Genomic DNA, 23,550 nt, shown 5'->3' on the forward strand with positions numbered 1-23,550 from the left:
GTATTTGTATTCAAAATGACTGAAGTTTTGAAGTTCTCGTATGAGTGCCGGATAAAGAAAAAAAGGTGTTTCATGCATATTTTAAACAAATACAGGAAATATTGAGACAATTCATTGAGAATGCATTCATTATAAAATACACTGAATAAATTATGTGTGAGTAGGGGGCACAATATGTATTAAGGATTAAAATTTAGCACAAAAATGCATGAATAATGAATTCCACCATGCTATCTAACTTTTACCCACAAGTCATGCATATGATTTCACACAAATACTTTTCTCTACTTTCCAGCTTGAACCTACTTTGACCATTTGGTCGTCAGTTCAGATGAAGGGAGAGTAACATAAAAACCAACCGATAAAAAGGGTTGATTTATGATATCTACCGTTATCAAATAAAAACCTGTATTAAAAGTCCATTAACAGCAATGCCATATACATTGTAACTTTTTGCTGCTGTTTATTTAAAATGGGCTTTTTATCACCTCATATCCTGTTTTCACTTCTCATCACCTCCTCTGCAGACCGGCTCATCTAGAAGGAAATACCTACTTTCCATTAAATCTCTTTACTCTCTCTACTTATCCTAAAAAAACACCTGTGTTGCTCTCTTTATTTTCATATTTTACGTTTTCTTGGCACACTATCACATTCGGCCTCTGGAAAATCAGTATAATACCTCTTACTAGTTGTTGTTTGGCATTTTTGGTTTATTTTTCACTTCTAAACTCTGTAATAGACATTAACTAACCACATCTACTAAATAGTTTAGATCTGATATGGAAAGATATAAAAGGTATGGCTAAATTAATTAGTTCCCAACAGCCTGGTATGGACTCAGCTCAACAAAAATACATTAAAATGCCCTTTTAAGTGAATGCAATTTACTTGTTTAATTACATTCACTCTTCAGAATATTTGGAACTGCAGTTATACTGTACATATAAGAGTGAAATAAGAAAATTTAAACCACTTTGTTAGCAAGAACAAGGAGATGATTAGCTTAGCCTAGCATAAAGAGACAAAACAGGAATTTAGCAACAATGACTCTGAGCAGAGAATAACTTTGTCACAGTATGTGTATCGCTAATCAAACTCACTAAATAACACGTTATAACTTGTTTCATTAATATGACAAAAATGATCTATTAAACTAAGTGCAATAAGCAGTTCTGGTGTAGTTATCTAGCTCATGGCTCATGGCAAAACTAACTACATATCACTGGGTTTTTAATTTAAATACTGTAATAAAGACTTGTGGTTATAGCATTAAGACTAGAAATGGGGAAAACAGCTCTGTCTATTGTTAGAAAAATACTCCAACATATTAAAAAATCCACCGTTTCTGTTGTACCTTGTTTCCCTAATCTGTGCAGTCATCTACATGCATTAAAACAAAAAAATAATAATTTAATGTAGCTGTAGGATATCATTCTAGTGTTTCTGTACTAACTTAAAGGGGAGCTAATCCTCATTTCCAATGCCATGTTTTTCTTCTTTGGCTCCATATAATAGCTCACAATTCAGTTAACAATGATCCTTATTTTTCTAATGGCTTATATTTAATCCTTTATGTAGCCCCTCTGTACTCTTCTTTCTGAAACAAGTCCGTCTCTTTAAGATACCCCCTCCCTATTCACCCACTATCTCCTCATTGGCCAACTTCTGGAAGCCTGCAGTGCCCATTGCTTGTGAGCTATACTGCTGTCCTTTTTAGGCAAGATATGTCTGTCGTTGATGGATGTGTCAAGTAATTTTGGATTATTTCAGAATAAAATAAAAAGAGTTTTTGGCTTAAAGGGATCATTTTCAGATTAATTTACACAGTTTTACCTCATTATTTGAAACGTTGAACACTTTTGGTATGAACATCCAACATTTTAACATTACATTCATTTGACAGAAAATTATATTAAACATATAATGTTTCCCCTATAAAGAAGCTAACAGTTTTATATGCTCTATGCTTATAAACTAGTTTCCGATATATCTTGGAATGGACAAGAGCTGTCTTGAATCAAAATTTGAGGTGGGAAATAAATGTGTTCAGAGTTTTAATCTCTGAAAGCCCAGTTTCCACCACATGCTGCAAAGCTTACACTTGTAAAGGACTTGTTTTCATGTCTATATTTCAATTCCTCAAAATTTAAATCTTGAATAGCGTGAAAAAGTGAGCGCAGATTTATGATATTTTGATTGTTTGTATTTGATTGTATTTGAGACTGGATCATTCTTACTCAAATGGAGCTTTCTCATAAGATTGTAGTCACACTTTTCTCAAATTTCATCCACGTTAATCTGGCAGAGGCAACAGTGTGCACTCTGTCCCAGTGAGAGGTCTGGGGAGCTGGCAGATTTCTCTCCAATGATCTTTTTTTGTATCATACTCCAACACGCTCTTCATGATCACCTCCTGTCCATCGCTCCACCTTCTCCCTCCGAATACCAGCAGGTTCCCAGATGCCATTGATGCCATTCCGTAGTTGAAGGAGCCAGTGTGAAGTGGTTTGAGTCGCGTCCAGTGGTCTGACTGCGAATCGTACCGTTCAATATCACAGAAAGGCTCATACATCCCAAGCAGGGCATAGATGTAGCCATGGGCAGTTGCCAAGCGATGACTGAACCTGGCGATGGACATGGATGCCCTCTTTTCCCAAACTCTGGCTTTGAGATCCCAGGAAAGAACTTCTCTGCTTATTTCCCTGTTTTCATCCCAGTTGGCTCCATGATTACTGCCATGGATGCTGCCCTGACTGCCAGGGAGACCCCCTGACACATAGATGTTGTTGTCAAGCATGGCCGCGGCGTGGCCATGAAGGGGACGAAGCAGGGTCACTCCTCTCCTCCACGCTCCTGCAATCATGTCATAAAACTCAACAGAGGCAACAGAAGCGTATGTGTTGGAGTCGGGTCGTGAGTGCCGTCCACCGATGGAATAAATTACATCCTCCACCACGCAGCAGGCGAACTGTGCCCGTCTCTCCAGCATGGACGCAACCTGCTCCCAGCAGTCAAAGCGGGGATCATACCTCCACACTTGGCTGGTTGTCACGGTGACAGGCTTCTTCTCATTCTCATCTCCCTCTTTCACCTCTTCGCCTCCGATCACAAAGAGGAAACCTCCCACTGAGCATACACAGGAATTCCTCAGTCGCAGCGGTAAAACACAACTTGGAGATGAAAACTTCCTGCTTATAGGATCAAACGCCAACACTTGCTGTTCTGGCCAATCAGCACTGGCCCCACCACCCACAAGAAGCACACGATTGGGTGACGCTCTGAGAGTTGACTGCCTGCTCTGTGTGATTGGTTGAGCTGAACCCAACCTGTGGTACTCCAGTGCTCGAGTCAGCTGACTTCTGATCAAAGGTGTGGCCATGGCTTTGTGGGAGCGGCTGAGGTTGATGAGGTCAGAAGGCGCAACCAATCCGAAGCGTAGACGACTCAGCAGAAGATTTGATTTCAGGAGTGGGAGAGGCCCATTCTCACCCAGCCAATCCAGAGTTAGTTTTATGAGCTCCACTTCCATGACTCCAGGTATCTCATCAGCGTCAAGCACCGCCATCAGTGATTGGATATTCAGCGCAAGGAGGTCAACCCTGCTTTTCTGAAGCAAACCCTTCATCTCCATGGCAATGGTTTGATTGGCAGCCTCAAGTGCGTTTACAAGGCCATGACGCTCAGCCAGATTAGCATAACAGCAACAGTTATCAGTGTTTAAACCATCAGTCATGAATTGCTCACATATGGACAACGCTGTCTCCACCTGCAAGTACCTGGCTGCTTCGAGAACAAAAGGAAGTTTGGAGGCTGAAATGCTGAGCCAGCCTGAATACAGGAAGTCCAGAATGGCGTCTAAGCCCTCTGGTGTCAGCACTGGAAGGCTAATGGAGCCTGCCAATCTCTCCACGGTATTTTCTCCAAAAAGAGCCCAGAAATAGTCACTGGAACTGGCTAAAAGGGCCCGATGACACGGGAAAGAAACACCGCCAGCCTCAAGGACGACATCACACATCTTCCTCTGAGAGCGCAGCCGCTGGAAGCCAGAGAGGAGTCCGGTTCTGTGGGAGGAACTGTATAGGAGGGAGTAGCTATCCATCCAAAAGATGGGAAACAAGCAGAGACAAGACGTAAAGGACAGAGTTAAAAAGAAGTAAATGGAAAAGGAAAAAGTTAAAGAAAATGCCTTGTCAGGAAGGGGCAAGAAAGCAGTGGAGAGAAAATATTAAAAGCAGAAAGCACAGGTAAAAGAGTGAATTGATAAATCATAAGACAAGAGAAGCAGGAAATAGGAAATGAGCAAGAAAAGATCGAATGGAAAAGAGTGAAGTGCGTCTCCTTAGCCTAGCTCTCTTCGTCTGTGTTTTTGTCCTTCTCTGTCTGCAGAGGCTGGCATGTGACACCATGATAAGGAGGGTAATAACTCCCCCCTTTACACACATAAACACACATAAACACACATGTCCCGTCCCCCTTTGGCCCTAAAACATGGACCGTCCCAAAGCCCTCTTGTCTCTGTCTGTGATACCAGCTTTGTGTTTGTCTACTGCCCTTTTCATCTGTGTCCATGAGGGAGTATCACCCAAATCTATGCACCCGACATACACCGAGGCACGTGCAGATGCGTTGATGGACACTTTGAGCACACACACAATCAGATCGGGAGGGAGCCTGGCAGGGTTTTAGTGTCTATCCTTGCGGATGAACTCATCGGTAAATACAGCTGCTTCAGACTGCGACCAGGATTCCAGGGCACGGTTGCTACGACCCCTATCTGCGGCCTCATTGCCATGGCCACAGGAATAGCAACACCGCTCTATGGATTTGGCGTGTGGCACACATCAAACCCGAGGAAGTTTTGCCAAGTTGTAAAAGATGTTACAAGTGTCAAAAGCAGCTCATAACAGTTTGTATTGGAGTGAGCTGTGCCCTTTGGGAGGCATTTCACCTTATAATGACCTACAGCACTTTAGAATCACGCAGATGGTCATGCTATTATTTTTATACAGCATTAAAAGTGAATAGTGGGAGGATATACAATAAAGGATTGGGCTACAAGTTGTCCAGAGTGTTTATGGTTGTGTCTAATTGATGATGAGCTACAACAGAATGCAGACTTGCATAAGTTCTTGCAGGAAATATTTCGTTCTGAATTATGATCACCTTCTCTGAACAGATACTGGCTAACACTCATATCAGTGTGTTTGTGCAGGCGTATTTGTTGTATGGTGGAGTTACACTGGTTCAAAATTCAGCACTGAGGGTACTAGCAAAGAGAAAAAGAGACTCAGACTTTTTTGAAGCTGCAAAATGTTTTTAATATTTCCCACTCTATGTCGTACCCTCCTGATCCAACAGCAACCGTGTTTCTCTCTTGGCTGAATATTACACTATGACCTGATGGAGGCTAAACTTAGCTACAGCTGCTCTGTGTATGTGTGTTTATGTAAGAGCAAGATGACATGTGATGTGATGTTGAATTTGTGCAGTAATTGGGGGAATGTGTGTCTCTTAATGTGGTATTCCTTTTATGAAACAAACAAATGTGGAGTATTTAGGTTGTGATCGATGTGAATATCTGCACATAGGTTTTTCTTTATGTCTAAAAGAACAAGACATACCCATTAAATATGCCCAAAATACAGGAGTAATTGTTTCTGGAGACATAAAGGTAAAATATTTTGCTCAACAGGTGCTCTGGAAAATTATTCAAACAAGTTTTAAGTAATCTCCTCCTGTTTCCTTTTTTTTCACCTACACAAAAAATGTCTTAACAAGGACATATTTCTTACTATCACTATTTATTGTCTAATTTAAGGGAGTTTTTCTTAAATGATAAAGCTATTGGCTCCACCATCAACATGACATTTTCTCAAAGACAAGGTTTTAGCTTTGTGGCATTTTCCAGGATGCACAAATAAAGATTGGCAGCATGATTGTCCCTTGAGGTGAAAATTTGTGTCTTTACTAAATTTGGTGAACGATTTCACAAAAGGAAAAAAAACAACTCAGTTTCAGGTTTGTATGCCAGACAGAAAGTTGCCAGGATTAATCCTCTGGAAACCATGAGAATTTGACAAATGTTCTGTTTGGATATTTAACTGGATCAGTAAAAACCTCTGCCTGCTGGTGGCATAAAACCAGAGGATTAAATTGATAACAGTCTGTAGATTTCACTACGACTTTAAGACCCAGTCCCTTTACTTTACTTTATGGCCGGTCTGTCGTTCTTTCTGGGTTAAAGGGCTATAGGCCGAAATGATACGACTTCCTGGCAGTACAAATAGAAATTTCCACACTTTGAATCACACGACAATGAGCATGTTGCTAACTACAACAACATCTGTTTGCAGTCTGTCATACATGTTACAAACTAAGGCTGTGGATTTATCCTCTTTGAACCATAAATATCAGCAGCTCATTTTATGACAGTCAGCCCAATATATCCAAGAAATTTCAGCCTTATATTCATGACAGTTTAGCAACAAGTTTCATTCTTTACTGAACCGTAATTGTCAAATATAGTCCAACTTTATGGCAAGCACTTCTATAGTACATGATCTAAAAACTAAACCAAGGTGATAGACTGGTCAACCAACCAACATTGGCTATACTTAAATTGAAAAGTTGATCTTTAATTATAATAAACACTATTATTCTCTTTTACTGGAACAGGAACTGACCAAATGAGTTTGGACTTAGATTTATTGCAGATTTTCTGGGAATCAATAAACAACAAACATAATATAATAATTTCCCTCCCAAAAGAATGACCATCAATCCTATGACCCAACAGTTATAACAGTATGAACATTTAGGCAGAAACCACTTATGAAGGAACATCGGTGAAAATTTGGGCTGAACAGTTGATGTCTCTTCAAGTTCAGAGCATTAGAAGGAGAGAGTTTTGTTTTTGGAAGGCTGATGGGATTCATTTTCATTTATGTCCTTCAAAGCCATCCCACCAGAAATACCCTAAAAACTATGAGTAAAGAAATGCAACACTACCCACTTCTTAAAGTCCAAGTAAAGAATCTATCTAGGTCCTACAGCATGAGCAGGTCAGACTAGCTTAACCTTTTGTACAAAATATAGATTCATTTTGGATTTAGTGACAAAACAGCATTGTCTCCCATTTTAAGATAAACTAATTTAAATGCTGGGTTATGGATTGGAGGAGAGTCTATGAAGTTGGAGCTTCAGAGAGACTGTTCATGTTTAGAAATTTGGTGAGGTTGCAGTTTTTACTAATCTTCAGCGGCAGTGGGAAAGTCTGTGTCTATGAAGATTATCGTCCATTCCTCTCCGCAGGGCAGGAACATCCTGAAGGACAAAAGACAAAAAAAAACAAAAAACAACACTGTGAGGGATTTTCTGTGGAGCTATCGGCTAATGTCTGAGAGACAACATGGCTATGAGAGTCCAGACAAAATAGAGAAGGCCATTATTCTCTGTTATTCATGCATCTACATCTGCATGACTCACTGTGACTCACACGTAAAGTCCAGTTTGGGCCATGACAACATGTCACAAGATTAAAGTAAAACACCAGCAGATTAATGACTCAAAAAGAGGCTGATGATTTAGGGCAAAAGTCTGCTGCTAGTTGTAAAATACTGTGCTACGTAGCGTAGCTTACTTAAAAGAAACATTGCTCTTAAATTAATAAACAAATTTTAATTTTAGTTTAGATTTTATAATACAGGTTAAATGTATGTACCCCTGTGTGCCATGCCGTTGGTTTACAAAACATAGATACATAAATGCTTTTTACAATGAGGTCAAAAGTGTATGAATAGCAATGCTCAAAACTGCTTAAAACTCTAATGCTGTTGTATTTAGTGACATTAATGTGATCCAGCTGTCTGGGGACAGTTTGGTCCCAGCCCATTTCAACATGACAGTTCTGCTGGGCACAAACCCCGATCCATGAAGAAATTGTTTTCTAATGTCCTGCTTTTTTATATCTTTAGAGATGGATGTTAACTGCGAACATCTGCTGTCAACCTCCTGAATCAGACAGCAGAGCACAAATTGCTTCAAAAGTCTAATTGAAACCGTTTCACTGAAAAGCTGAGACACATCTTAATGTCTGAAAAAGTGTGCCAATGGTTTACAGTTAAAGACTGCTGCCTCAGTTGGGTTGTCATCAAGCTAGCAGATGAGAATCCCTCCAAGACTGCTTCTCAGACAACGGCTTTGTTTGCCATTTCTCTCAATTTTGAAGCAAACGTAACATTAGATGAATTTGCTTCTTTTACAGAGAGGCTTTCAGGGCATGCATTCGGCCAAGTTGATGCTAGACCTCCCTCTGCTGGATAAGAAAGGACACTTCTTCTAAAAGTTTGATACACCTGGTTGCTTACGAACTGAAACACTTAGGGACAGTAATTTTTAATGCACAGGTTCGAACAGATTTTCAAGGAAACCATGAATTTGTCTTAATTGCTGGAGTCAATGGATGAGACGCCTATCATTCAAAGATGAGTGTCATTATCAAAAGAAAACTGGAAAAAGCAAAACAATGGCCTTTGTTCTTATTGTATATGTCCCCGAGCTTTAATTTTAAAATGTATCCACCAGCACTGTCAGACAGAATTAATACTTATCTTATCGGGTAAAAATGCAATTTTCCTTTTCAATACATAGTTTTCACCACCTGGACAGTGTCACAATATCAAATCGGTCTGTCTCTGAGAATTTGGACACCCCATCTCTATACCAGTATGTTTAAACAAAATAAATGAAAAAGTTAACTTTGTGGTGTCCGTATCCTTTATCCATGTCTGCCAAGTGAAACCAAAATGCTTTCTAACGCTAATTCTTCATGCTACTGCTGCTATTTGGAGAAATTTTCACAGTCTGAAGTTTAAACTTCAACCAGATCCTGCTTTTCTCTTTTCTGTCACATTTTATCCAACACAGCACACCCCCATGGTAAATGCAGTGTGGAGCGGCCGCAGTGTTTGGGTAATGTGGTTTCTGTGTCCCGCTGACAAAGTCACAGCACAGACTGCCCCTCAATGCTCAACACTTCTCAAATGCACACACATGCTCCAAAGAATAATTATAGCACCTGACTCAACCCATCCAGCCCACACACACACAGACACCAACACACACTCAAAAACAAAGGCAGAGCAGCCAACAGTGACTCTCTGTGGCGAACTGCAACCACGGCAAGCACTAATTGTGGAGACGAGTCCCTCTGACATAAAAAAACAGGATCTGTGTTTTAGCCTTCCGTATAAACATGACCCTGTCAGGTAAAAGTTTGCTGCAAAAAGCCTCACTTTTATGTCACCAAAAACCAAGATAGAGCAATATCTGCCAACAGCTACATCTTCATGCCTAAAAATGCTAAACATAAAAAAAATTAAAATTAATATGTAAAATATCTTCAGCCAATTCACCTTAAAACGAATTTCTGCCACCTTAAAAATAAGTTAAATGTGAAATAACAAGTTCACTCAACTTGATTTGCTTTCACTTTACCACAACGGTTTGTCAGAATGTGCTTCGAACACAAGTATAAGTTAAGGGTCAGGGGGTCTATGATGGAGCCATCATGATCAGATCATGTGATGTTTTCAAAGCGCCATAACAAAAAAATCAAGGTCACCTGAAGCGCTGCTGGCAACTTCACTTGAAAGTGCTGATTTGAACCCTATAATAGTTTTAAATTGGTTTAGTACAAATATACAAATCGTACAATCGCCACACTGCAAGTCCACGGGGGTTGGTCCAGGTCCAACTGTGCCCCATTGTGTATAGTTTGAGTATTTGTATATAGTTTGATTACATCTCAATTTGACCTCTTATGTTGCGTTTCCATTATTGGAACTCTGGTGTAGCTCTCTGTGTAATTTGGCAGCTGACAGTGCTTTTTTTTGTTTGTTTTTTATGGTAAATATTTGTATATCATTTATTTATTATATTATATGTTCATATTCGCAACCTATTTTTACTTTTTCAAGTTCTAAAACAGTTCATTTAGCATGTTTGTGGTTTTTATTGTAAGAAATAGGATATTTCTTATTCATATTTTTGGTTTATTTTTGGGACCAATATGTTAGTAAAGTAGGTTAAAAGTAGATCATAAAGGTAAAGTTGTGCTGAAAAAAAAGATACCAGATATGGGTATGGTACACATGTTTTTCGAACTTTTACCTTTTTGTTCTTTGTTCTTATCATGGGTTTCAAAGAGCTGTTTTCTCCTGACGTGTGTCAAGTTGGAAAATTATTTTCCATTTTCTTTCACACTGACTGGATTTGCATGTTTCACACGTAGCCATTGACATCATTTATAAATTCACCTTTGTGTTTCCTTTCTGTAGTCTGTTTCTTATTTGCATCTTTTTCTTTGCACTCTTTAAACCCAGCCTGTCTCTGTACTGTCCAACATTAAAACAAGCTGCATCAATCCCAAATAAGCAGGTCTCAGAAGGCATGAGAGGAAAATTACTGATTCAGTTTAGATTCCTGAAATCTCAGCCCAAATGTGCAATTTTTTGTAAATGACTATGATTTTTAGTCTTGAATAACTTGTTTCTGTATAATATGACAACTTATATAAAAATATTATAATATTAGGATATTGTGGTTTTCAGCATATTTTTGAGGTACTTTTATAATATTTCTTAAAAGCACAGTTACAAGGAAAAATAAATGTTTATATATAATATGTAAAATCTTATTGTGTGCTTGTGAATCAAAATGTCTTCAATGCAAAGTCAATACATTTGCCTATGCTAATACTGACTTCATGTATAAAGTATTGCTATTCATAGATAGGGGCAATATATCTTCATTTATCATGACAACAATTATTTATTGTGGTATTTGCTGTTGCTTAGACATTGGTTACTAATTCAACACGTGTCTATCAGTGGAAACCTACATGTTACTCCTTGGTGACCCATCGTAATTCATTCTTGACGTTTTGCAGCTCTGATAGATTGACTGCAGGCCCGGGTAACTTCACTGCACCCGGCAAAGCTTTCTTCTCCTCTGGCGTCTGAGCTTCAGGGTGGGATGGCGGCTCTGGCGATTGAGCCTGAGGAATAAAAAAATACCAACAGTATTTTAGTTAAATATTTCTTTTTTTATCCCATGAAAATAGTAATATGACTGTATGTTTAACTGTATTGCTAACTGTTAGCACTAGTGTTGCACTTCTTTGCTAGAAAGTCTAAATTTAGTAACGATTATACATGTGTCAATTAAAGACAGTTTCATGCCATAAATATGTTGAATTAATGTTGAATAAATTATTTGAAAGTTGTGGAACTGCTGACAATGTAATGCTAGTTTGCTACACAACTAGCTGGAGATCAAGATACATTTGTTCCCTATTTCTTTTTATAAGAAAATGAATATTGATCATCCAACATCTTGGTAGCAATTATTGGTGTATATATATATATATATATATATATATATGTGTACATTATTTAATAAAAGAATATTTGAACTCTTATTTCACTTAGAGTAGCTAAATTCAATCATGATAAACAAAATAGTAACACCTGCTAAACTGGCCTGGTAATAGTGGGTTACTTTCCACAGCTTTCCAAAAGCTGTTTTTAAAAGAGAAAACAATAAAACATACTTTGAATTTAAAGTAAGTGTAGCCTACTGATAACTTTACAATGAGGAGGAGGTAATTGAAACCCCAGAAAATACATTTCTTATGTTTTAGAGGGTTGTTACAAATTAGCTTCTCCAGCAAGCTAATATCACTTAAAGCCAGGTTACTTTCACTTTAGTTTCTCATAATATTAGACTTCTTTTAAATAAAAGACACAGCAAAGTTTCTTTTTTATTATTACATTCTTAAAAAATATTGCAGCTTTCCTTCGTACATCCAGCTCTTAATATGCTTTTTCTTTATTTTTCTATAAGTCATATTGAATTTGAGGACTTCCATGTAACGCATGGCCAAAGCTCAGGCTAGTATCACCAGAAATGAAAAAAATATGTATGTTTGTCCACATGTCTAATATGTCATAGTTTGACAGTCCATTCTTCAAAATTAAGAGATTACATAATTGTTTTTTGGCAACATTATGTGACTACAGACTCACCACAGGCAGTGGTGTGCCGTTCCTGAGGGGGATGTCTTAAAGAGACAGGGTTAGAATGGCTTTTAACCCATGAGTGAGTGACCCATGCAAAGCTAATACAGTCTGTTCCTAGAATAAAAAATATGTAGCTGAAAAGCAAGTGTTTCATGATAAACTTGATATTAACTAGCTTAAACACTTTTACATGTATTACACTGTAAAATTAATTGATTCTTTGTTTGTTTAGCAGAAGTGACCAAAGACACAAGTGACCAAAATTAAGAAGTATAGAATTATACATGATGTTTTTTGGGTCAGTACTGGCACCAAATATCACACTAAGAAAGGAAATGTGCCTCTCAAATATCTACCGAGCGATTAAAGCAAACATGTAACGACTTCCATACTCTAGTTTGTACATACTGAACAGCATTTACACATAATATCCTTTGTAGATATATTTAAATTTGTAAATATATGCAGGGCAGATTATGATCAGATCAGTAAGACCCCATTTGCAGGTGTACAGGCTTGTTTTACACTGAACAATCTGATCAAAGTGAAGAAAAAACACCAGTGCCACAAGTTAAAAGGTTATTTTACTCTGATTTCTACACAGCTCAGTTTGTGTGAGATCGGATCATATTAAAGGCACAATGGAGATAAGAAGAGTGCATTTTAGCGCCGTGTGTAAATGCAAAAGCCTTGTACTGTACACTGGATATGATTACCCAGATACTGATCACTTGGTAATAGTTGTAAAAGTGTTGTCTCACCTCTTCTGTGTCGACTGTCTCCTCTCTCCTCTTGACAGGAAGCCCCGCCCCGGGACGCAGAGCTCCCATCGGGATGTTCAAATTAGCCTGATAGACAGCAAGAAGAGCCAATGAGAGCCTTTCAACACGAAAACGAAGAGTTCAGTGTCCCTGTCAAATGTATGTATGTATGTGTGTGTGTGTGTGTGTGTGCGTGCGGTCCTACTCTTTCCTCAAAAACCCTTGTTTTGACTATGACCGCTACTTCCTAGTAATCATCAGTCCCTAAAAGGGCCTTGTGTGTTTATGAAAATTGGGAAACACTCAGACACACACACGCACACACAAAAAGCTAAGCAATTTGCCTGTTAACTCGGTGTTTTGCTGCCTGCTCTGATGTCCCGTCAGTTGGATTTTATGTGTTTTGTTAGCACTGTATTGTATATAAGCTCATATTGTACAGCTGTACAGAGCGAGAGTGCGGTGTTTGTTACTAATGTCAGTGGATATTGTTCTATGAAAGAGTTATATATTTTACAGACTTTAAGGTTTTAGGATTGGAAGGCGACTCTGGGAGAAAAATCACCTCATGTGCAGCATGTTTTCTGAGGTTTATATTACTGTAATGTTGCTTAGGCTGGAGTCGTTTGCTGTCTTTATGCTTAAAGTGCTGTCAGCTGCCATCCCCTGATGTTTCCCTAACTCTACCAAAGACCAATGGTATAACAAAAATCTATTCATTATGCTTAAAAATCTCTGCCCCCTCCACAATGTTTAAAATTCATTGTTTTATTAGACCTCAGGCTTTGCCAGTTGTTGCCCCAAATAATTTATTTACATTATATACAAGTGAAATTACCAGTTAATTTACTGAATTACTGAACAACAAAAAAATTCCTTTTATAAGTAATGAAATGATATAGCCCCATATAATAAAGAGTAGATCTGACTTTTTGGTCTATAAACAGTGTAATCCATTTTGTCATTTCCAAATCATCATTGGCAACATTTTAGCACACCCAATCACAACATAGACGGAGTTTAGATGATCTCACCGGTCACCTTTGGAGACAGAAAAGATTCACATAGCATAAAAAAGGAAACATTTGTCCTATGTTTTAGAATTAATATTTAAGTTGTGAAATACTCTATATTTCCCAAGATTTGTTACTGGTCTTATGAGTTTGCAATAGCATCATAACTGTGCATGAAACTTGTGTTTAGTAATGGGCCCATATGTACCTTAATTTTGAAGTAATATTTTAATAATTTATTATGGACATTTTGAAATAATAATGGTATCTTATTGATCATATTTATCACTAAAAACATAAGTAAAGCTTACATGTGTTTGAGCTGAGTAGTCTCTAAAGTCCATACCTACAGCCCAGTGTCCTTCCTACCAGGCTTAGTACTAGCCCCACCCAAATGTTCCCTCTCCACCTACAGACTTTGCATTTTTGTGTGCAGTTGAAATGCCTCTTCCATAACGAAGACATTTTTAAGCTACAGTACAAAACCTGGCAGCTAGTAGTGCCACATTCGCCTAAGTTATCACATTTACACTCATTTACATCCGTGGTAAAGCTGCCTTTGTTCAGCATTTCAAAATTCTAAGAGTAGCTTGATCGCAGGATATTCTAATATTCATCTTTCCCAAACCAAACTGAAAGTGCTGAACTGAGACACCATTACATCCCTACTTAATACATAAACGTTCCAAACATCTTTGAGTTTATGCAACAGTGCTGTTTTATTTTTACAGTTAACTTTTGCTGGCATTAATCTCTATTTATGTCCTCAAGACATAAAAATCTGACCTCAAAAGAGGTGCTGCTATCCATAAAGCCATTCTTACTTGTTTATAAAGTTTATATGTGGGATGTTGAAATAAGAAATGGAGATAGTAATGAACATACTCTGATAAAAATGTATGAAAACTTGATGCTTACTCTGACATGAGTGAAAACCACAACTGTGCACCTCCCAGGAACAACCCCATGGGTCGTTTCAAAGAATATGCGACCTCAGTGGCTGTGAAAGCAACTGCATTATCATAATTAAGCATCCATTAAGCCATGGTGGTTTGGTACAAAGAATGTGTTTTAATCCTAGTCATGATTGTCCACAAAGCCTAACCATGGTGGTTTTATTTATCTTAAATGATTAAGTTTTGATGTCTGTCTAAACCCAACAAGTCTAGAGAAAATGTTACGATGATGTACCACAAAGACAAGCAGCAAAATGGCGTCCATTAAGGTGACAGTGGCATTGTAAAAAGAATGTATTTTGGCCCTAACCACGATCACTTTCTAACACTGACCACTTTTTTTATTTTTTCTAGTAAAGTTTTGGTGTGTTATTGACTGAACATAGCTCAGAAGTGAAATAACTATAGTTGAATTGAGGTTTTGAACTCACATCCCATGGTTTAAAAGACCCATGGTTGAGAGTGCTGCGTATGATCACGATCCATTACCACCTCCTTCATCCTGAAGAAAGTTTTGTGGTTTGTTAAAGGTAAACTTGAGAATGACGTTAGCTCTAATGTGGAAACACTATGAGTTGTTTATGTTTATGCATTTAGCAGGCACTTTTATCCAAAGCTACTTACAAATGAGGACATAACATTACAGCTAACCATAAGCTACATAGAAGGAAACCACTAGTCAGACTCTGTCAGAGGTGACGGGGTGACAGTGTAGAGATGGAGTGCAGGCATAGAGGGAAGTACAGAAAGATAAAGTGCTGTAGAGGGGGTAGGGAAGGACAGGGTATGTAGCTAGAAACCACGTTTCTAAAAACAGCAGGACAACTCAGGTGAGCTTTCCACATCACAGCAGACACCACTCTCAAGTGTTTCATTTAAGGAGCCACAAAATCCTCACAAGGAGGTAGGACATAGGGTTGGATGGCGCAAGTACTGTGCACCATTACCCTCATGGATGCCATTTTACTTGTTGCAGTGGTTACATGTAAATACAACATGTTTAAATAAAACTGCGTCATTTCCTGGTTAGTTTTGATTAGGTTTAGAAACAAAACTACTTTCTTAAAGTTAAAAACCTTCATCTTCAGGGCTAGAACACAATCGTTTTATGATGTGTTTTATGATACTGTCATGGACACCATTTTACAATTGTCCTACAGATGCTCTCACGGCCACTAGAGGGCACATATTTCTGAAATTTAGTTACAGGATGCATTGGCCTGCATGGACAAAGGATCCATGGAGGCATGTTTGGGCGGATGAAGGTCTTCAAAGAAAGTACACCCCATGGAAAAACATTAACTTTTCCATGTATTTGAACAACCAGGACCTACAGGTGACAGTAAGTAGACTGAGGATCTTTATCCTGTGGAAAGGTACTGATCCCGTCCATTTGGACAAAGGGCCTCAAATTATAACCAAACATTCACTGTTGTGATGCAAAATTCTTAGATGAATCAGTCAGTGGGGTTACATGAGTGTCATCGGATCGGATTAATGGCTAAATTACAATAAGACTGAGTTATTAACTGCATGTAGACACCTTAATTTGACAAAAAATCGGATCAGATCGGATCGGGTGACTCGTGATCGGATTAAGATAACTCGATCCAAAAGTACACAAGGCGAGGCAAGTTTATTTGTAGAGCACAATTCATACACAAGGCAATTCAAAGTGCATGTAAACGGCAGAAGCATGTGGTGGATTGGATTGGGCGTTCTGCGCATGCTCAAGATTTTTTCCTGGGATCGTCACCCAGAAGTCGAATATGATGATATTACTGTTGTTGTCGCCATGGTCGGAAAGAAATAAACAACTCGATGGAGAAAACGCCGTTGTGCATCGCGTTTGTGCCATAACCAGCTCATCACAAACAAAATGTAGAGGAACATAGCTTTATCTTGCTCTTCGTTCGCCATCTTTCTCGAATACCTGAGTTTGTTGTTGTTGTTGGTGAAGAGGTCAACCGGAAGTGGCTTTATTAGCAATAGTTGAAATGGGTACAGCGCCACCTATCGTACCGGGGTATGACATGCTTTGTGCCAGTGATTCGATTCATTCACCGCCATATATCCAAGGATAATTTCCCCAACTATAGCTATCATCGGGTTAATCTCATCATGAAACCCCACTGAGTGACTGGAAATGCCGAACCATAATACTTCCACCACCTTGCTTCACAGTTTGGAGAAGGTTCTTCTTTTGAATTTTTAATTACCGGTAATTTGTCCAGAAGCCATTACTTCAAAGTTTTCCTCTTTAGTTCTTTTAATCAGCAAGGGCTTTTTCTAAAGAGATCCCTGTGATGAAATTTTGAGGTTGCTGGATACTTTAGTTTGCATTCTCCCTTTTGAGGTTTACGCCTCTTTTACAGTTTAATCAATTTAATAGTTTCATTTAGATATTTCTTTTCTTTTCTTTTCTTTTCTTTTCTTTTCTTTTCTTTTCTTTTCTTTTCTTTTCTTTTCTTTTCTTTTTTGATTTAGTTTCAATTCCAATGCCAGGCTTGCAGGTATGTCATGATAGTTCAACACAGTAAAATAAAAAATTATATATATATATATATATAATTATTCAAACCTGGTTTATTAAAGAACTATGCTGTTTGTTGCAAGTTTTCTATCTTTCATTGCAGGTTTAACTTATCTTCAATAACTACACGATCTGGATCACATTCATTTCAGTGCAGAGACCAGTGTTTTGCTTTATTGCTGCCTACTGTTGTATCTTTGTGCAGCAGTTGTGGACAGAGATTGTTTTGAAATCTTGTTTTGCTTATGTTTGTAAAATACTATTTGTTGTTACATTCCTATTATACTGTAAGACCCACAGTGGAAGGATCTGGCAGAACTAGAGAAATCCTTCTCATTCTTCCTGTTCCTCTTGTCAAACCCCAATGCCTACATTACCCACAATCCAACAGCTTAGATGAAGCATCATTCCTTAATCAGAAAATGAAAATGATATGCTGCACAAACTGAAGCTGTAAATGGCGTCGTGGAAAGTTTTGGCATGATATACATATTATATCTGAATTAATCCCGCTATAGAATGTTTTTAACAGCTAACTGCATTTCTCAACACAAATATTAAGTTTTTTTTTCACTGTGTTGTGAATGTAAAGCAATTGATTAACAAATACCCGAAGTGAGTTATGTATTCTTTTCAGAAAATATATAACGATAGGATTGAAAATATATTTGTTGTGAATTATAGAAAAACACTTACTGCAAAGCCACGGGCATAAGAGTAAAAAGAAGGTTTTTATGACTCAAATATTTATAATGTGAAGCTGTACTGCAGATCTTTGCTGGAGAGCTGAACTATGACCTCATGTTTGTACTGTACTGACATTTTAAAGCCCTCTGTACTGATGCCTATCCCATGGTTAGACATTAAAACGAGCACAATGAGAAGCGAGATGATGAATGAAACCCTCTCTTACGTGCACATAAAGCCATCACAACAACAGAAAGCTCCGCATATGTCTGCCTCGCTTTAAACTCTGCACTAGTAAAGCCTGATGCTCTATATGCTGTCTGAAACCTGTATCTGCCTTCACCAATAAAACTTCAGTGTGGAAGCACCCATCTGAAATCCTCATTCCTTAACTTGTTTTCTTCTTTCACCACAGAAAATCCATGCAGGAGGCCACACATTTAAGTTTCACAACCATGTCATTGTGCACACAGGTGAAAATCTTTTACCTGCAGGGCCTTAACGTTGGTCGAAGGTTTGGACATAATCCTCCCGATGAGTCCACTGACCTGCAGGGAGCACAGATCACAGACATTTAGCCGTGTGTTCTTGTGTATATTTGGGAGTGTGTGTGCATGTTGGGGGGCACTGGGATTGTGGTTTTCGTGGCCCAGGATAACATTTCAGTTGCTTAGCGACTCTTACAGACAGAAGCAGGTTGAGGAACTGTCATCTGAATCATTCATGAGAGGGAGACAGAGAGACTGTCAAAATAAAAAGCGCCTCAGTTTCACCTTTACATTGCTGTAGAATATCAGTTACACTTTAACCAATAAATCAATAAGTTCAAATCTGTGCTAAATGCACATTGTTAATGTTGGTAAAGTTTACAAGATCATGAATATAATATCATTGTAGCTCGTATGAATAAACTATTGTGATAACTAAGCAGTTCAAAGTTTGCATTGAAGGCCATTTTTTAAACATTTTTATTTACCTCGCAATGATTTGCATTATTCATGATCGTCCACTTCCACTGACTGGAGGAGTGGCCCAAAGGTCACCAAAAACAATCATGATGCTTCCTGATAAAAGATGCAAATGTCTTTACAGCAGTTAATGGTCACGCCTTCACAGGAAGCCTTTCAGTTGTCCACTTCATTTGTAGAAGTGAATGTGCTCCTACTTTAATTCACTCTGTGTTTACTCTACAGTAAACGTGCTCTTGTTTTACTCGCATGATACACCAGTGAGAGTCACATGAACTGTGTTTTTGCCTCAATTTAATTTACCTACATTGTAAATAATAAAAATAAATTGTGACTTTGACTGCTTCTGACAGATTAAAGTGGATTAATATAATACATCTCTTTTCTAATGCCTCATTTCCTCATACATGTGTATTTGAGCTTAATATAATCTGATATATGGACTCTCTCTCCGAAATGCACAGAAAAAGTTAAGATATCTAAATGTAGTAGAGGCAAATTCTGGAGGGTTAAAAACAGAAGGCGGAAGGGTTTTGCTCATCAGGCTGAGATTACGGAGATTCCCATCAATCCTACACATAAAAATTGTGTTGATGTATACAAGTAAAGGATTTAGTTTTGTGCCTATTCATTTTAAGACTGGGTTGCATCAGAACTTGCTTACCACTGTGACGAGTCCCAACCAAGACTACAGTGACAACACCTCTATGAGAAGGGTCTGAGAGTCAAGCATGTATATTTTCCTAACCCTAGCAAAGTATTTTTTGGTGTCCCTAAACCTAACCTAATTATGTCTCAACCTAATCAAACAGCAACTGAAAATGAAGTTGTATCAAAAACACTTAAGAAGTAAAATTTCAGGATATAACTCTGTGTTGAAAGTTACCTTCAACAAGGCAAAATAAACAATTCCCCAGTACAGCTGGTCAGTATTTCAGCTTAACTTGATTGACAGCAATCTCTTTCACCACCCAGTGTTAGCAGTGCACGGCGCACTTCACAGCAAATCCTAGTACAGTCTGTTGAATGGTTTATTAAGGTTTTTACTGGCCTGCATTGCCTGTAGCTCATTTTCCAATGTTCCGAACAAAAAAGGCTAATGAAGGACCGTTGCATTAGGTCAACACTATACCTTTAATCTTAATTATTCCAAATTTCTATTTAGTTTTCCATTGATAGATCCAACACGTGAAGGCTTGTCTCTTTTGCTTTGCATCTAAAGCCTAACAGGCCACAAACCGAGCTTGATTTGTACACCTACCCTGTCAAACTACACTGTTCTTAGAGAATTTTAAAGAAATGTATCAGTGCTTTTTTTAAGCAGACCTCATTAGTTACAAGACCATGATCGCACTAATCAAAGACATTTGAAAGTGACATGCATGAAGAAATTTCAACTGTAAGCATGATGCATTCATAACAGAAACTCTTCATCTCTTCTTCATTTCACCTCAGCCATTTTTATGTTATTATTTTTATTACTTTTCTTTCGCCCAAACAATTTTCTACTTCACAGATCAACACTGGCCCAAGTGCTTCCTTGTGGTAAACATTTCCATCTAATCTGCAAGTAGCTCAGAGGACCGGAGGAACACATCTCCATCGGTTTCCAGGGAGCTGTTTGTGCAACAACATACAGTAAAAGCTTTGCTGTCCCTGACAAAAAAGCCGGGTCACTCTCACAATATGCAACACCCACATTAAGTGTATTAATGTTGGTGATGGTATTAATGTTGCCCATGAGTAGCAGCTGCTTTCTAATGATATCTTATCGCGTGTGCACACTTGTTTGTTTTGTTTAGTTATTTCTTTTTTGCATATGTGTAACAGGTGGAATAGCTTTTTTTTAACTTTCAGTTTCTGTAACTGGGTAGACGAGTAAAAGATGTATTGATGTGTGTCATTGCAGGAATGTGTAACTAAGCAAGTGTTCATGCATGTAATTACTGTAGTAGGAAATCCAGGAGAAGGTATTTGCAGACATTTTTTGCATTAAAGTGTTTTTGATAATGTTTAAGAGGTTTCATGTGATTTGTGTTCCACAATATGTCACCTGTACATCAGCATATAGCTCAGCAATTAAAAAGTATTTTGTAGGTACACAGAAATGAAGCCATAATGCTAAAGCAGTGTGTGAAGACTTAGTACACCCTTACCAACAAGGATAAATAGCAGCAAGTAAGTAGATCATCAGTGAGTGTGAGCACCTCTATAAAAGCAGAGGTTTTGTTGGTTTGCTGCTCTGGAGCAATCAGGTGTGTGTTAACACGATGCAAAGAAGGAAAGACATCAGCAAAAGGGTTATAAGGTTATAAGGTCATTTCCAAAGTATTTGGAGTCCATCATTCTGCAGAGAGAAAGATTATTCACTAGCAGATAACATTCAAGATAGTTGCCAGTCTACTCAGGAGTGGATGTCCTGGCAAGTTCACACGATGGTCAGACTCTGCAATTCTCAGAGAAACTTAAAAAAAAACAAGAGTTACATCTCAGACTCTACAGGCCTCAGTTAGCATCCATCCAATTTCTGTACCCACTTAATCCTGTGTTGCGTCTCGTTTGAGGAAGACATTCTTCCACAACGATGATGTGAAGGACTGATAACGTCATACAGCAAATAATTACACTTGAAGTTATTGCCACTAAAGGTGGTTCCTCAAGCTGTTGAATTATGGAGTTTACTTGGGCTCAGGGTAGATTCGATCTCTGCTTTTGCATTTTGGATTAGTTTTTGTTAACTAAATAATGACGTGGTGTAATACAACATGTAGTACAACACAGTGTAATACAACACAGCACCTCTTTACTTGAAGATCATTTAGATCCTCTGTTGGTTCTGTAATGTATTTGAATTTCTGAAGGACTATTTTTTGCTATTGCTTGTTAAATTGAGCAAATTTCCATGATATCCTTGCAGATATCCTTGCTTTTGATTCATTGCAAGCACATAAAAATGACAGTTCCCCTACTTTTCTCATTCATGCTCAAAAAACTTTATTTCACCAGATATTTGGAATGTTTTTTGTTGGATTTGTACACAATAAGTAAATAAATAATTTGATAATTTTGATAATAAAAGTAAAACAAAACCGAGTAATCACTAAAACATAAAGTCTCCCTAAAAACCCAACAGTTTGATCTCAAAAACTACAAACTCCTGAGTGAACATGACAGTATAGTCCTAAATCTTCCTCCCAGTTAAAATACAACACATGAACATAGAAAAATATAAAGCAGCTGTAACTTACCAGCTGTTGAACCAACACTGTGTTTCCCGATGCTCGATCTTAGACCTACTTAACCCAGTAAGTATCTCTCATTCACTATCTCTACTCTCCATCTCTTTCTTTTCCTTTCTCTTTGACGCTCTCCGCTGTCTCTCTTTCACTGTCGCTGCCTCGTAAGTAGCAGAAAGATTCTTCTCATATCTGGGATTTGTTCTCACTATAAATAGATGAGTGATACACAGAGGGGACCTGCTTTCCATCCACACTCACACACTTACATGGTCACACGTAGTGAGTGACCAAAACATAGTTAAACAGCTGCGCCGTGCACTTGAAATACACTTTTTAAACTGCGTTTATGGCAAAACCTTGCCAGGCTACATGATACTCATGAATATATACTATGATACAGTATGTAGGATACACTAATTCAGCTAATTTTCAAAGTGCATTAATAGTAATTTATGCGTGACACCCCAAAACGTCAGATTGTCTGCTCATATACCCACTTATAATATACTCACAATTATTGTTTCAAACTATAATTGCAGTAACATCTTTAAGAGTGAAACAATTGAAATTCAAGACCAAAATCTACATGATTATGATAAATATTTGAGCATGAACCACACAAATTTCTGCTTATGTGACTTCTTTGAAATCTCTGATGACATATATGATGATTTTTGACTCCATCTTCATCAAAATGTGAGTCCTGAAAACGCTCCTATCTCAGTGACTAAAATGGCAATGGCCTATTTTTGCTCTGACGCACAAACGGACACACACAGAAGTAGTTGTGCCGGTGTATCTACTCTATACTGTGCACTGATACATAACCACAAGCCCAGGGGGAATAGTGATCTCACAGAGTTAAAGGTGTGTGTGTGTGAGTGAATATACGTGTGCTCTCTTACCTCCCAGTGTGCGTGGCTGCTCTGCCCTTCTTGCGCTCTCTTTGAGGTCCTCTTCAGCTACCTGACCTGCTTCCGTGTGCCTCGATTGGCTTCTACAGACAGTAAACTCCTCCCAGAGTGGAACTCGACCCAGCATCAGAGAAGTCAAATGAGTGTTCAGCCTCCCTGTGAATGTGTGTGCGTCTTTATAGTTGGAGTTGTTGGATTCCACCTACCTCTCTATTCAGCGTTCACCAAAATCCACAAAAGTCCACATTCATCACATCAAACCGTAGGAATCATTATCAGTCTCACCTGTCAGACTGATCTGCCGTTTGCCCAGGTAGTAAAATGAGGAGCGTCTACACTGTTGGCTTGTTATATATTCCAGACTATGCAAATACATCCCACACACTAGTCAGGACA

The 23,550-nt window shown here is 38.3% G+C and overlaps 2 protein-coding genes across 3 annotated transcripts; both read right to left on the minus strand.

Moving 5' to 3' along the window:
• Nucleotides 1-2,077: 2,077 nt before the first annotated feature.
• Nucleotides 2,078-4,256, minus strand: LOC140284550 (kelch-like protein 34). The gene has a single exon (XM_072378434.1). It carries the CDS (start codon nucleotides 4,100-4,102, stop codon nucleotides 2,297-2,299), a length of 1,806 nt encoding a protein of 601 aa, XP_072234535.1. The 5' UTR covers nucleotides 4,103-4,256; the 3' UTR covers nucleotides 2,078-2,296.
• A 2,652-nt stretch (nucleotides 4,257-6,908) lies between these two features.
• Nucleotides 6,909-23,304, minus strand: smpx (small muscle protein X-linked). 2 transcript variants are annotated; one of them, XM_072378482.1, is made up of 5 exons: nucleotides 23,146-23,304; nucleotides 18,522-18,581; nucleotides 12,845-12,931; nucleotides 10,904-11,059; nucleotides 6,909-7,326 (listed from the first exon to the last, which is right to left on the minus strand). In XM_072378482.1, exons 2-4 carry the CDS (start codon nucleotides 18,555-18,557, stop codon nucleotides 10,907-10,909), a joined length of 276 nt encoding a protein of 91 aa, XP_072234583.1. In that variant the 5' UTR covers nucleotides 18,558-18,581; nucleotides 23,146-23,304; the 3' UTR covers nucleotides 6,909-7,326; nucleotides 10,904-10,906. The 2 variants fall into 2 exon arrangements, with proteins under 2 accessions (XP_072234583.1, XP_072234584.1); XM_072378483.1 differs by lacking the exon at nucleotides 23,146-23,304 and adding an exon at nucleotides 22,250-22,409.
• Nucleotides 23,305-23,550: the final 246 nt, after the last annotated feature.

The sequence above is a fragment of the Leuresthes tenuis genome, unplaced genomic scaffold (genome assembly GCF_036924035.1).
Source record: "Leuresthes tenuis unplaced genomic scaffold, fLeuTen1.0.hap1 SCAF_24, whole genome shotgun sequence".
Classification (NCBI taxonomy): Eukaryota; Metazoa; Chordata; class Actinopteri; order Atheriniformes; family Atherinopsidae; genus Leuresthes; species Leuresthes tenuis.